The following is a 15,263-nucleotide window of genomic DNA, read 5'->3' on the forward strand; positions in this document are numbered from 1 at the left end:
TGTTTGCACTGTATTTGGCATCCTCAACATTACAGTATATTTGGCCTCTTTACCTCAACACAAGACTAACTGCTATCTATTGTAATTATAACTTGTGCACATGTTGCCCGGGGCCATATTTTGCGGGTGTTCACCAGATATTTGGTTAAAGTTATTGTTGGACGTAAAACTAATCTTGTTCTGTTTACTCCATTTATAACAGTGTGTGTACTGTAACTACCAGTGAACAGTGTAATGACCACTTTAGACAGAGAACAAGTGTTGGTTGTTTTGCTTGATCCTACCCGGTTTTTCACCATCATCTTCTCCAGTTCTTTACTGATGTCTGCGAATATGGGCCTTTTGTCTGACTCCTGTTTCCAGCATCGAAGCATCAGATTATACCTGCAGAAACACATTCATACACCACCGTATGGTCGGAGGTAAAACAACTAAAGGGGTGGTTTACCTACAATTTAGAATATATAATTATAATAAACTAATGGGATGGCTCGCCTACAATTTACAATAGATCCCTACAACATCAGAATGAATAGATCTGGATTTTCTGCTGGTAGGTCAAGTCATGGATGTCATTATCAGTGTGTAATAGAGTAGCAGTGAGTTTTACTGTGGGTACAATGGAGGCTGGGGTAAAGTAAAGTGGCAATCGTACATTTCTTCCGTGCAGTTCTCAGGTTTCTCCATCCTGTAGCCAGTCTTGAGGAGGTTAAAGAGGCGTTCAGGGGCGATGCCTGGGTACGGGTTTCCGCCCAGTGTCACAATCTCCCACAACAGCACACCAAAGGACCAGCTGTCAGGAGACAGAGTAGAACACCACATTAATAGCACCACCTAATGCATGGATGAAATAGTGACTCTGATGTTTGCTGTGTGTTCTATCCAAGTGAAATTGAGTAGGTAGGTTTTTGATCATGCAAGCATTGTTGGTTCTGGATATGGACATATGTATGACAGATGTTTTAAGCTGATTGTGAAAGGTACTCACACGTCACTTTGTGTTGTGTAAATGTGATCAAACAAGGACTCTATTGCCATCCATTTCACTGGGATTCGACCCTGAAAAGAGGAGACAAAAAAGAAGAGAATTGAAATTGTGATGTCAGTTCTGTTAAAGAAATGTATGGCCACACTTTTTCTGGATAGCCTGGGATTATCCATCTGTAGATGTTCATACTATCAACAAACTATCTGTTGATAAGCAACTGCTTTCTAATGTTACGGTTCGGGTTAGGGTTAGGTTTAGAATAAGGGTTAGTGTAAGGGTTAAATTTAGGGTTAGGATAAGGGTTAAGGTAAGGGTTGGCGATAGGGTTAGGGTTAGTAGATAGTTAGTTGAAATGTCACTGATAGTCTGTAGAGCAGGGGTTCCCAAATTATTTTGGTCCTTGACCCCATTTTGATATCCAACAATGGTTGTGACCCCATCATGTAAAACAAAGTGAGCAACAGACAATGTTTAACAGAAACCACTCAGTTTATTACAACCACATCTAATGGCTACTGGAGGTTACTGATGTAACCCCGGTTCTATGGACCAACCGCGATTTTTAAAAATGTATTTAAAAAAGTTTATTTTCACATTTATTTAAAATGTGTTTCTCTCACGACCCCATTTTCAAATTTTGCGACCCCTAGTTTGGGAAACACTGCTGTTGAGCATCTACAGATCGATTATCCAAATAAAGTGTTACCAAAATTATAATAATTGAGACAATTTCGAAAACAATATAATTGAGACAATTTTTTCATTTTTTAAAAATTGTGTATTTGACATTTGGGACCCCTACCTTGCTCCTCTTCACATAAGAGTCTTCCTCATACACGTCCCGGGACAAACCAAAGTCTGAAATCTTCATCTTACGCCCTTCTGCAACTAGGACATTTCTTGCAGCGAGGTCCCTGTGAACAAGCTATTGGAATACATTAGTCAATACAAGCTTCTTACAGCCACTCAAGCTCAGCTCCTTTCTTTACAAAACACTGAGTCACATTGAACTTGAGCTAAGTGTAGCATGGAATTCTAACTTCCAGTTCAGTCACATTTTCAATGAGTCATGCATTGATGTCAACTGGAGACTAATTGAACATTTGACTTAAGTGGAAGTGAGGATACGCCCAATAGCGAATATTTTGAAGGTAATTGCTATACAGGCACCTTCATTTCAGCCAGGTACTGCATACCCCTGGAGATCTGCCAGGCGAAGGAGATCAGGTCGCCCATGGTGAGTGCCCTCTCATCTGGGTTCTCCAGGTAGCTCGAATTGCGGTTGGCATCGTTGCCCGACATGTAGCTGGGTCCTACCTTTCGGCTCTCACGCAGGAAGTTGCGCAGTGACCCAAATTTGGCATATTCTACAATCAGGTACATTGGACCTAGATGGAGAGACACACCACTTTAGAACACACACTTGGGCCTACAGTGTCTGGCGGTTTTGAATGAAAGATGCATCAGAAGTATACCAGGTATAACACCGGAAGGTGAAGCATTGCAAGGACATCATGTTTTCATTAATAACTGGGTCCACAATTAATTGTACAACAACTTCATGATGACTTTGAGTATAATTTCATCAGACTGGGCCTCCGAGGCATTGCTACCATAAAGGACGTGATCTGAAGGCAATATTCTCATGTCACACACTTCTCCATTGGTGAAGGTACCGTTACTCAGCAACATTGATACCCTCCTATGGTGGGTTAGGGTTAGTAGATAGTTAGTTGAAATGTTACTGATATTCTGTAGATAGTCTGTAGAGCAGGGGTTCCCAAACTTTTTTAGTCCGTGACCCCAGAGTGGCTCAGAGTGGATGGTTAAAAAGCCTTACCATCCTGGCTGCAAGCTCCGAACATCTTGATGACGTGTGGATGGTTGACTTGCTTCAGTAAGGTGAATTCGGACAGGAGGTCACGCAGTTCACTATGTGAGGCATGGTCTGTTGCAAAATAAAAGAGGGAATTATGAAATACTTTCATAAAATACTTCACCTTATATCGATCATGGTCTGGCCAAAAGTCACATCTTCTACTGTATATTCAGTATGCACACACCTAGGGACTGACTCACTGCATGACAATAATTGTTCCTATTGTTTGCTCTAGTCTTACCTTTAAGCATTTTCACAGCTACTGTGGTGTAGCCAGCCTTTCCTTTCAGCCGGAATGCAGTCGCCTTGACAACCTTCCCAAATTCCCCTTCTCCTAAGGTTTTACCAAGCACCAGGTTTTTGCGTGGAAATTCCCATTTGGGATCCTCCTGTTAAAGCAATTAAGTAACACTTTAAAAAGCATAAAGTTGCTGGGAATTTGGGGAAAGTTTCAGGAATTTGGCAAACGTCGTATTAGCTAAGGCCTTACAGGTATTTTGAAGGTGTCAATGGCCACTTGGTTCTCCATAGAGTCCAACGAGCCACGGCGCACATTGTTAGCAGAGTAGCTGATGGGGTAGGACTGTGCGGGCCGCCGGAAGGTCATTTCAGCCGAGGCGATGGGGGGCTTGGGGGAGTTCTTGTGGTAGCGATGGATGAAGTAGGAGGACAGGAGGATGGAGACGATGAAGGAGAGCAGCACCGCGGTGGCAATGATGGTTTTGCAGACGTCGTCACACATGGCCTCTGGATCAGACAGGGTAGAAGGGGTCAGGGGTCAAAAAGAGACACCATGTAAACCATCCTTAGACAACAAAGGGCAAACTGTAATTTCACCTTTGATTGACATATCATATCTTGAAATATCTCTTGGAATGCTGTTTCATTACCTACGTATATGGGTGGTATTATGGGTCAATACATGGAAACAACTCACCCTCTATATCATCCTTCTCACAGAAGCATTTTTCAGAGTAGCAGTAGCAGGTTCCATAGCCAGCTCTAATGCCAGACATGATGCCCTTCTCATGACCTCCGATAATGGGTTCAACTGAGAGAGACAAACACATGCGAATTTCTTGAATTCAACAATACCAAAGTTTGTCAATGAAACAAACAAAAAAAACACTTGAAATACTGTCAGAAGAATGAGGAAAGTATTGAAACACACGTTTTCAAGAAAGTAGACAAATATAAATGGCTGCAAATGATTGAGACATTTCTTACTTGTGCAATCCTGAGGACATATTGACGCGTCTTTGCTTTCGACTGCATCACAAAAGCCATCAGGGCACGTGCGGAGGTCAGGGGAGCAGGTGGAATAGCTTTCTGATATTCCTGAAAGATAGAGGAGAAATATTACAGTCAGTTAAAATAAAAATAGTTAATTGATAGAAGAAACCAACAATATATGGATAGCATTATTTCCTGTGCCCATCAAATACCCCTAATTATGTACAGCGTGGGTACCTTTTTCAGAGCCCTGTCTCCATTGGCACCTCCCTGTGGTAGCCCCTAGGCCTCTGATGTTCTCACAGTCCCCACGCTGTCGCCCCTCTGCACAGGAGAGGAACCAATGGTTCTCTGTATCCTGTTTATCAACTACACAACATAAACACAAAGTTCATGAAGACAACACACATGTTCACTGTATCCTTCACTATGATGCAATTGTCAAGCAAGGTCATACCAGTCTCAGACTTGGAAAAAAAGCTATGGATAAGGCTAACATAATTTGACATGTCTTCCTACACTGCTACTTTTTCATAATTCTAGAGAATTATACAACAACATGTCTCATATTATGCGGAATGAGCCTTGAAAAAGGGGCAACACTACGACATCCATATCAGGAGGTCAGACAGAACTGACGACTTCCAAACATGGATGCCATATTCCTCATTCATTGGTAATCTCTGTGGCCAAATCAGCATCAGTCTTGAGCATTGCTGGGAAAGTACATACTATCTCAGGAGTGTACTTACTATTGCTATCGAGCACAATGAGGATCTGAGTGCTAGCCTGCAGCTGATTCTGCTGCTCTTGAGCAATGACCACGTACTGCAGGTCCTGGCACTCTGACCTGCGGAGAGCCTCTGTGTCGTTCACATACAGCACCCCCGCCATGTCCTTGAGGCTCTGTGCGATGCTAATCGCCGTGAAGCATGACTGTATGTCGCCGGACACATTTTTGTCTGTCTTGTCTGTTACCGCTAGCCGGTATATGACATTGATGCCACGGAACTTCAGGCAGTTGTCCACACAGATTCTACCAACCTAAAATGAGAAGGAACATTGATCATACAGGTGGGGGGGGTTCATGCTGAGCTGAAAACAGTTGTCTGCATCATAAGCATTTTATTAGCAGTATCCCTGTTCTCATGCAAGGAGGGCTATGTCAACAATAGGTACCTGGGCAAAGACGTTAGCTCTACGTGTTGTGGTGAAGAGATATGTCACATTGGTGAAGTGGATGGGGACAGGTAAGATGGTGATATTGTAGTGCAGCATCACAGTTCCCTCTGGACCGGGGTATGTGGTGTCATTGACCAGGTAATCCAGCTGGAGCGTCCTATTCTCGGTTACAGACAAATGCTTCTTTAGTGCAAGCCCTAGATACCACACAAAGGGGGGGGGTTGTTTATTTAATGAATCGATCAAAAGATTTTGTGAAAGTTTGTCACATTAAGGACTAGTTTCCTGGACACTTATTAAACATGGTCGCAGACTGAAAACCGACTAGGCTTAATCTGTGTCCGGAAAACCAGCCCTAAGAATGATTGTGTAACTGGACAACTCACAGAACTCATGAACAGTGCCTCGGACGTTGCCAAAAATGGCCTTCTCTTCTTTGAAAGAGTGTTCTATGGTGAACATTTCATTTATCCATGAGTCATTGGTCATCATATATCCGACAAATCTGTTCTGACTCTGGTTTTTGGGATACCTGGGTGTTGTGTCTCTATCATAGACAAATAAATTGCCAAAAGAACTTCCCTGAAAAACAACAACAACAGTGGTATCAATTATACATTTTATAGTAATTTATTGATATACAGTATGGTAGTAAAGCAAAGTAAAGTTAAATAAAGTCACCTCCATGCGATCAAACTCAAGCACCACATCCTCTGTGTCTGTTTCATTGACATAAGGTGCATTGTCGTCTTCATCGTAGATGTTGATATGTAGTGTAACAAAGAACTTGTCTATCATTGTGTCAGTCTGCACTGTGCAGACCAGCACGGGACTGTACGTCTCTCTCTCCTCGCGGTCCAAAGGAGCGGTCACTATCAACTCAGTGGTGTTGTCATTTATAGCAAATGGGGCTGGAACATCTAGAGCCAAAAGGAACACAAAGAGGGGATGTAAACAACATACCGTGTTAATCTCATGTTGCCAGACTTTGTAGTCTCATATTCACTGAGCTACTGGAGCAGCAAGGAAAAAGGTAATTGAAAATAGAAACATTTCTGTAAGAGTAAGAACATGGGGTAACCTCACCATACAAGGTTAGTAGGGACCTGCCAAGAGTCTGATGTTTCTCATAATAGCAAGCACAGACACAGTGTGGGTGGATGGAGTGTAGCATGACTAACCTGATTCCACACTGTAGGAGATGGTGTAGTTGGGGCAGACATTTAACCTGGTGAGCTGTCTGAGCTGGCGGATGGCCCCGGGGAACCTGTTCTCCTTAATGTGGGAGTTCAGGTCCTTGTCAGGGAAACACAGATTCTCCAGCTCTGGTCTGGTCTGGCCACACGGTGGCACTGTGTCATTGATGAAGGTCAGGCTGACCCGTACGGTAGGGAGGCCATGGAGGAAACTCTTCACGGGTCTGGTCGCCGCCTTGACAGTCAGCGGCAGTATCCAAAGCTTATCTGATCAGCAAGAGAACCAAAGCAGAAACAAAGGCCCCCATTTTAATCTCCCACAGTGCATTTTGTTCTTGATGACTGGGCACTTTCTGGGCTATTATGCAATTACATTACTGTCCTGATTCTGAAAGCAGATCCCTGAACATGACGTATCACTGTGAAGCTCAACATTATTGGTATGCACAAAGCGTGCAAGCTGAGCAACTTAAATAATTTCCCCACACACATTTTATAATATTAAATATACCTTTATATTGGAAACATATTGGAGTGTTGTGTTCAATGGACAATTGACAATTGGTATATGCAAAGTAAATAGACTGCACAGTCAACTTCATTAAATATCCCATAAACAATGTGGAAAGAATACATATTTCTGTCTCTATTTAACTCACATCGAGAGTCAAAGTCACTCCAATCCAGGGTCTTATTCATGGAGAGTATCCCTGTGGTCTCATCCAGGTGGAACCACGGGGCATAGGTTGGAGGCTTCAGGGGGGTGTTCCACCACAGGTAGAAGTGGGGTTGTTGAGAGTCGCTCTCCACCATGGCGTGAACCTGGAGCACGGGTGTGCCTGCATACTGCCCAACATACACAGTCTCCTTGTATTGATTCTGGGGGAAGTAGAGCCCAACTGACCCTGCGAAAAGAAAGAAATACCATGTGTTAGGAATAGAGGTAGCTCGAGCTTAGGCGCACAGGCAGACAGCACACTTCCACATCTCATCTCCAGAGGGCAGCAGCAACTGGGGCAGATGCTGAGAGTGCATGGAATGCTCGATGAGGTCATCCTGCGTTTGTTTGAATATCTTTTTGTTTTGGCATGACCTTTTGTTCATTTTTGTTTTTTGTCACCTACAATTGAACATTTATAAACAAACTGGTGTATCGATTGCAGAAAAAAACAAATAAACAGTGTTGGCAAAAACAGACAGGGATATTTTTTAAATTGTTTTTATCTTGTTTAGAGGGTAGATCAGCTTTAATATTGCAGATAGATTGTAGTTTCAATCAATGTAATTGTCGGGATCATTTCCAATCCCCCATATATTTTGGGGGGTAAATATATATACGTTTGGACACACCTACTCATTCAACGGTTTTTCTTAATTTTTTACTATTTTCTACATTGAAGAATAATAGTGAAGACATCAAAACTATGAAATAACACATATGGAATCATGTTGTAACCAAAAAAGTGTTAAAGAAATATATTTTATATTTGATGTTCTTGAAAGTAGCCTTGTTGATAGCTTTGCACACTCTTGGCATTCTCTCAACCAGCTTCACAAGGAATGATTTTCCAACAGTCTTGAAGGAGTTCCCACATATGATGAGCACTTGTTGGCTGCTTTTCCTTCACTCTGAGGTCCAACTCATCCAAAATCATCTCAATTGGGTTGAGGTTGGGTGATTGTGGAGGCCAGGCCATTTCATGCAGCACTCCATCACTCTCCTTCTTGGTCAAATAGCCCTTACACAGCCTGGGGATGTGTTTTGGGTCATTGTCCTGTTGAAAAAGGAATTATAGTTCCACTAAGCACAAACCAGATAGGGTGGCGTATCGCTGCAGAATGCTGTGGTATCCATGCTGGTTAAGTGTGCTTTGAATTCTAAATAATTCACAGACAGTGTCACCAGCAAAGCACCCCCACACCATTACACCTCCTCCTCCTATCTTCACGGTGGGAACCACACATGCGGAGATCATCCATTCACCTACTCTGCGTCTCACAAAGACACAGAGGTTGGAACCAAAATTCTCAAATGTAATGTCCATTGGTCGTGTTTCTTGGCCCAAGCAAGTCTCTTATTTTTATTGGTGTCCTTTAGTAGTGGTTTCTTTGCAGCAATTTGACCATAAAGGCCTGATTTACACAGTCTCCTCTGAACAGTTGATGTTGAGATGTGTCTATTACTTGAACTCTGTGAAGCATTTATTTGGACTGCAATCTGAGGTTGGTAACTCTCTAATTAACTTATCCTCTGCAGACTCTGGGTCTTCCTTTCCTGTGGTGGTCCTCATGAGAGCCAGTTTCATCATAGCACTTGATGGTTTTTGCGACAGCACTTGAAGAAGCTTTCAAAGTTCTTGAAATTTTCCGGATTGACTGACATTCATGTGATGTTCTGTCGTTTCTCTTTGCTTATTTGAGCTGTTCATGGCTCAGATGCAGTAAGCAGGAAAGAAATTCTATTTGTCATATATTTTTCAACTGTGCTGTGATGTTCCACAAAAGTTCTGAATCTTTTTTATTCTCATTGTTTCTACAGATTGTAAATGAGAGATACATTTTCTTTCTAAGAGTATTATTGATTGATTGACTAAGACTTTTCAAATCAGCCAGCAGTGCTATTTGCAGAGTTAGCCAAAACAAATGATCTAATGATTCTGTCTCTTTGCAGCAAAATCTGCAGAGCTGGGATGGTTGTATCCCCCATATATGTAACATTCTACTGGTTGCAAGAAGTTTGTATAATAATTTACATAGACAAATTATATGTTTTAAATCCGGTGTCGTTTTGTGTAAACCATGTGCCATGGAATCGGTACATTGAAAATCTCTTCCCAACTTTTTTGCAATCTGTATTGCACGGCAGTCAATTTTTTGGTCCTTAAATTAAACTGGTATACTTTTTTATTGATCATGATTTTCTTTAACCAATTCCGGTCTTAAATGCAGGGCCAACAGACAAGTTCCTTACTTTCTCTCACTTCCACTTGCCTCTTCCATTTTTGCAGTTATGCTGCAATTAGTTTGGATAGAGCATACATTTGCATGTATTTTTGTAAACTGCATGTGTGACATAATTCCACCAGTCCTATTTATGATATGATTTACAAAGGTTATACCCTTTTTATATATTTTTTTCTCAAACAATGTTTTTTTTAAATGATCAATTAGTATATTTATATTTTTTAAATTATCTAGATCCTCTATGAGGCTGTGGAGGGATCCAAGTTGTGGATTTAAAAGAAAGCATGAATCATCAGCATACAAAGACACCTTTGTTTTTAAGCCCTGGATTTCTATCCCCTTGATATTATTGTTGGATCTGATTTTAATAGCTAGCATTTCGATGGCCATAATAAATAGATATGCCGATAGTGGACAACCTTGTTTTAATCCTCTTGACAGTTTAATACTTTGCGACAAACTATTTACTATTTTACACCTAGGGTTATTTTACATAACTTTAACCCATTGTATAAGAGATTCTCCATTATAAAATATATAAATTGCAGTCGTACTTTATCAAAAGGCTTTTCAAAGTCAGCTGTGAATACCAGGCCTGGTTTCCCAGATTTTTCAGTGTTCTAGGGATATTCTTTGTCAGTGGCAGCCAAGACCTGTAACTTTTTTTGGTAAAAAAAAAATTCTCCCCAATTTCGTGGTATCCAATTGTTAGTAGTTACTATCTTGTCTCATCGCTACAACCACCGAACGGGCTCGGGAGAGATGAAGGTCGAAAGCCATGCGTCCTCCGAAACACAACCCAACCAAGCTGCACTGCTTCTGAACACAGCGCTCATCCAACCCGGAAGCCAGCCGCACCAATGTGTCGGAGGAAACACCGTGCACCTGGCGACCTGGTTAAGGTGTACTGCGCCCGGCCCATCACAGGAGTCGCTAGTGCGCGATGAGACAAGGATATCCCTACCGGCGAAACCCTCCCTAAACCGGACAACACTAGGCCAATTGTGCGTCGCCCCAAGACCTGTAACTTAACAGTTTTTGTACAATCCAAGAGCCAATAGATATATTTATCAGGACAGTGTTTTGCTTTGGTTGGGTTGAAATATACCGTGACCCCTGATGTCATATGCTCAATATAATAGGCTATTTCTCACTTTCCCGATACTAACATACCATGATAAACATATTCTGAATGTAGCCTTTAAACCTACCATGTCAGTGAATTTTGCAATGCTGTGACATTTTCTTTAACTGCCTAATTTGAGGGTGTGCCTGCACATAAAGCATTATCAACTATCAGACATCTCCTCCCTGATAGGCCTATTTAAATTATGCCACTATACATGTCAAATGAAAATAACATCCATGTATTTAAGCTACCTAATGAGACTGTATCCATACAATACATATATTGTATATCTTTTATTCCTACGTCAATGGAAATTGAAAAGGATGTCTCAAATGTCACCCACGCAGCTTGTCTAATGAATTTCTCACATGGTTAATAAGGATGTGGTTTCCGTTTCTCCTTGGTTTCACCTTGGGAAGGTTAATTACAGGGACTAACATGATACCGTGAAGAAATTAATCATAAATCATTACCTGCCAGCCGAGAGGGGGGGTTGGGGCCAATGTTGGCTAATCTATAAAGCGCAATAGCAGGCTATGCATATTTTACAGGAAAATGGAGATGTGAGTGTTCGGCCTGTAATTATATCTCCTGTTGCATTCCTGTCCCACGTTGGTGGGGGTGGCCATTTAGGGAACACACTAATGTCATCAGCAGACAGCGAAACTAGATTTTCTATTTCTGTTGGTGCAGTTGAGGCCTTGGTTCTGGTTTCAGACATTAATTTAATTTCACTGTGTTTGGATGACAGGAGGTCAGATTGATAGATAAAATGTTGCCAGTCTTCCTGAAGGATGGAGATACAGTCAGCCTAGCTACAACCCTCTTTATTAAAAGTCTTGCTGAAACAAAAACAAACAGCAGTGCTAAGTGGTCCACTTGTCTGAAAAATCCTGGCCAAATTCTGCCCAAAAGCATTTTCATATTGCATTTGAATATTGGCCTGGATATTCCTTCATACAATTCTGCTATAGGGCTAGATTTCACTCCACATCTCAAAGTTTAGTGGGGAACGTTATCCAACACAAAGATCAATTCAAATAAAAGCCAGTCATAGCATTTGATGTGCTTGGAAAAAGGTAGAACCCACAATATTTGGACATGAATTTGGACATGAATTCGGTCATGGATTAAGAAAGTGAAGAGGTTCCAGTTTTTGCAAAGCAACATAATCATTAAGTATATTCTTCAAATATCAAGTAGTAAGAAAACAAGTACCACTGATCATATCATTCAGGTGGACAGCATAGTAAGAAATGTGATGTGTCATCCTGCAGCATCCAGCATCCAAATCCAAGCATTATCCAATGACCATCAGAGGGAGACATTTCCCTTTTTCAGATCCAACTAAATCAGTTACCCTGCCCTAAAATCCAAGGCAAAAAGGAACATGATAATGGTGTAGATAACACTGCAAAATAAAGTGTTAGAACATCCTCTAAAAAAATTCTGATCCTTACTGCTTGAGCGATGTTTACACAAACAAACAACATCATCGTGAAACCAGAATTCAGTAGTGAGGGCTGACTGTGGCCCGAGACTGGCCATGGTGGGTGAACCATATGCTGGCTACTCAATTGGTTTATATCAGTCAAAATTCGATTTATTTCCAGGATGGAAGCCAACAGAAAAGTAAGCAGTTTATATCAAAGCTAATTAATTGAATACATCAAGCACACTTCGGAGCAAATAGGTTTCTTTGTTCAGTGATACCATGACAGTTTTCTACTGGAGTGACTCAGGACCCCTAAATGCTACACTGTGATGATCAAAAACCCAAAGAAATTCAATGTTAGCCACAGTCACTCCAGCATATGTGCTCACTGCTTTGACCTCTCATAACCACGACAAGGATTATGACTGCAAACGCAGAGATGCAATAGAGACATATTGATTCCAGCTCAAAAGCGTAGCTAGGACTTACGGCCAGAAGGTCTGACTTTTTAGAAAACAACACTTTGGTCTCATAACCCATATAACATAATGTTTTGCAAGGAGGAATGGGAAAAAATTTCAGTCTCTCGAAGTGCAAAACTGATAGAGACATACCCCAAGCGACTTACAGCTGTAAAAGGTGGCAGCAAGCAAAAGGTGGCGCTACAAAGTATTAACTTAAGGAGGCTGAATAATTTTGCACGCCCAATTTTTCAGTTTTTGATTTGTTAAAAAAGTTTGAAATATCCAATAAATGTCGTTCCACTTCATGATTGTGTCCCACTTGTTGTTGATTCTTCACAAAAAAATACAGTTTTATATCTTTATGTTTGAAGCCTGAAATGTGGCAAAAGGTCGCAAAGTTCAAGGGGGCTGAATACTTTCGCAAGGCACTGTAAATGCACAGAACTAAATACCATATAAAATACACCATAAATGTAAAGCATTATGCATTATCAATTAGAAATTCCTCAGAATTGTTTTTTTCCCTCTCATTTTCATCCATTCCTTAAAGGTTTTTAAGAACACTACAATTGCACTATCATTATGGTAAACTTTTTATTTATATTGACTTCATAACCATGACATGCTATGGGTATGAATGAATTGGTTCTCTTGTCTCCTCCTTTAATCGAAGCCTAGACAAAGACCTGCAATAATCCATTGCAGGACATAAACAAAAAACTGTAAACATGTCTGCATGCTCAGATCACCAGTGACAGATAAGAAAGATGCTTAGGATTGGACCAGTCTGACATACAGACAGACTGGGAAGTCCAGGACAAAGACAGAAACTCAATTATCTAACGACGCACATCGCCAGAGAGATTTACCATCTATGAGCTCATTTGCTAAACTAGAGAAAGAGCCCCAGCCCCAACAGTTCTCTGTTTACTAATCTGCCTGAGGAGTGAGGACAAAACTGAACAGGAGGCAAGCACAGGGAGGCTTGGCGGGGGGGGCATCTATCTACCACCCAGAGCTCCACGTTGAAAATTCTCCACAAACTCTGTGCAGATGATGAGATCTGACCTTGGGGATAGCCTCTGCAATAGAAGCAGACCAGGGTTCAAACAGTATTTTAAGCATTTGCTTGAGCCTGCCTGGAATTCCAGATTGGAGGGGTTGGCAGTTTAAACAGCTAAAGTATTTGAAAGATTTAAAATACTATTTGAATCCAGGTCTGAAGATATGTGGGTCTAGCAGGGGTCTTGAGTCTGGGCAATACGTTTGTTGTATGACTGTGACATGAGCAAAGCCCATGCCCTTTCTACCAAGGTCAACATTAATTCATAAATCTGTACCTGAGAAATGACCCATTGGAAAGTCAAGCATCTGGCAGCGGGCCAATCAATAGCAATACTAATCAAAATGCCCCTTGCTTTAACTAATGAGCTCCAGAAAAGCTTAGCATTGCATGTGTAACAGATGTCCCACAAAGACAAGAAGACAGATCTCGGCACCAGTGTAACAGATGTGATTCAACACCATAGTACCCTCCAAGCTCGTCATCAAGCTCGAGACCCTGGGTCTCGACCCCGCCCTGTGCAACTGGGTACTGGACTTCCTGACGGGCCGCCCCAGGTGGTGAGGGTAGGCAACAACATCTCCTCCCCGCTGATCCTCAACACTGGGGCCCCACAAGGGTGCGTTCTGAGCCCTCTCCTGTACTCCCTGTTCACCCACGACTGCGTGGCCATGCACGCCTCCAACTCAATCATCAAGTTTGCGGACGACACAACAGTGGTAGGCTTGATTACCAACAACGACGAGACGGCCTACAGGGAGGAGGTGAGGGCCCTCGGAGTGTGGTGTCAGGAAAATAACCTCACACTCAACGTCAACAAAACTAAGGAGATGATTGTGGACTTCAGGAAACAGCAGAGGGAACACCCCCATCCACATCGATGGAACAGTAGTGGAGAGGGTAGCAAGTTTTAAGTTCCTCGGCATACACATCACAGACAAACTGAATTGGTCCACTCACACAGACAGCATCGTGAGGAAGGCGCAGCAGCGCCTCTTCAACCTCAGGAGGCTGAAGAAATTCGGCTTGTCACCAAAAGCACTCACAAACTTCTACAGATGCACAATCGAGAGCATCCTGGCGGGCTGTATCACCGCCTGGTATGGCAACTGCACCGCCCTCAACCGTAAGGCTCTCCAGAGGGTAGTGAGGTCTGCACAACGCATCACCGGGGGCAAACTACCTGCCCTCCAGGACACCTACACCACCCGATGCTACAGGAAGGCCATAAAGATCATCAAGGACATCAACCACCCGAGCCACTGCCTGTTCACCCCGCTGCCATCCAGAAGGCGAGGTCAGTACAGGTGCATCAAAGCTGGGGCCGAGAGACTGAAAAACAGCTTCTATCTCAAGGCCATCAGACTGTTAAACAGCCACCACTAACATTGAGTGGCTACTGCCAACACACTGTCAATGACACTGACTCTACTCCAGCCACTTTAATCATGGGAATCGATGGGAAATGATGTAAATATATCACTAGCCACTTTAAACAATGCTACCTTATATAATGTTACTTACCCTACATTGTTCATCTCATATGCATACGTTGATACTGTACTCTATATCATCGACTGCATCCTTATGTAATACATGTATCACTAGCCACTTTAACTATGCCACTTGGTTTACATACTTATCTCATATGTATATACTGTACTCGATATCATCTACTGTATCTTGCCTATGCTGCTCTGTACCATCACTCATTCATATATCCTTATGTA

General features: G+C 42.1%; 1 protein-coding gene across 2 annotated transcripts in view; it reads right to left on the reverse strand.

Annotated features, from left to right (window-relative positions):
* The window catches only part of LOC112252648 (proto-oncogene tyrosine-protein kinase receptor Ret-like), a 28,881-nt gene that overhangs the window by 2,528 nt on the left and 11,090 nt on the right, over positions 1 to 15,263 (reverse strand). For both annotated transcript variants that reach the window (XM_042322739.1, XM_024424091.2), the window contains exons 2-18: positions 7,138 to 7,383; positions 6,464 to 6,745; positions 5,964 to 6,202; positions 5,669 to 5,864; positions 5,280 to 5,479; positions 4,853 to 5,144; positions 4,338 to 4,469; positions 4,095 to 4,205; positions 3,805 to 3,918; positions 3,358 to 3,614; positions 3,109 to 3,256; positions 2,829 to 2,936; positions 2,159 to 2,376; positions 1,791 to 1,913; positions 989 to 1,059; positions 656 to 793; positions 285 to 384 (exon numbers count right to left, since the gene is read on the reverse strand). In XM_042322739.1, coding sequence (XP_042178673.1) covers positions 285 to 384; positions 656 to 793; positions 989 to 1,059; positions 1,791 to 1,913; positions 2,159 to 2,376; positions 2,829 to 2,936; positions 3,109 to 3,256; positions 3,358 to 3,614; positions 3,805 to 3,918; positions 4,095 to 4,205; positions 4,338 to 4,469; positions 4,853 to 5,144; positions 5,280 to 5,479; positions 5,669 to 5,864; positions 5,964 to 6,202; positions 6,464 to 6,745; positions 7,138 to 7,383 — 2,975 coding nt within the window. The remainder of the gene's footprint in view (positions 1 to 284; positions 385 to 655; positions 794 to 988; positions 1,060 to 1,790; positions 1,914 to 2,158; positions 2,377 to 2,828; positions 2,937 to 3,108; positions 3,257 to 3,357; positions 3,615 to 3,804; positions 3,919 to 4,094; positions 4,206 to 4,337; positions 4,470 to 4,852; positions 5,145 to 5,279; positions 5,480 to 5,668; positions 5,865 to 5,963; positions 6,203 to 6,463; positions 6,746 to 7,137; positions 7,384 to 15,263) is intronic.

This window comes from Oncorhynchus tshawytscha, linkage group LG01 (genome assembly GCF_018296145.1).
Source record: "Oncorhynchus tshawytscha isolate Ot180627B linkage group LG01, Otsh_v2.0, whole genome shotgun sequence".
In the NCBI taxonomy this organism is placed as follows: Eukaryota; Metazoa; Chordata; class Actinopteri; order Salmoniformes; family Salmonidae; genus Oncorhynchus; species Oncorhynchus tshawytscha.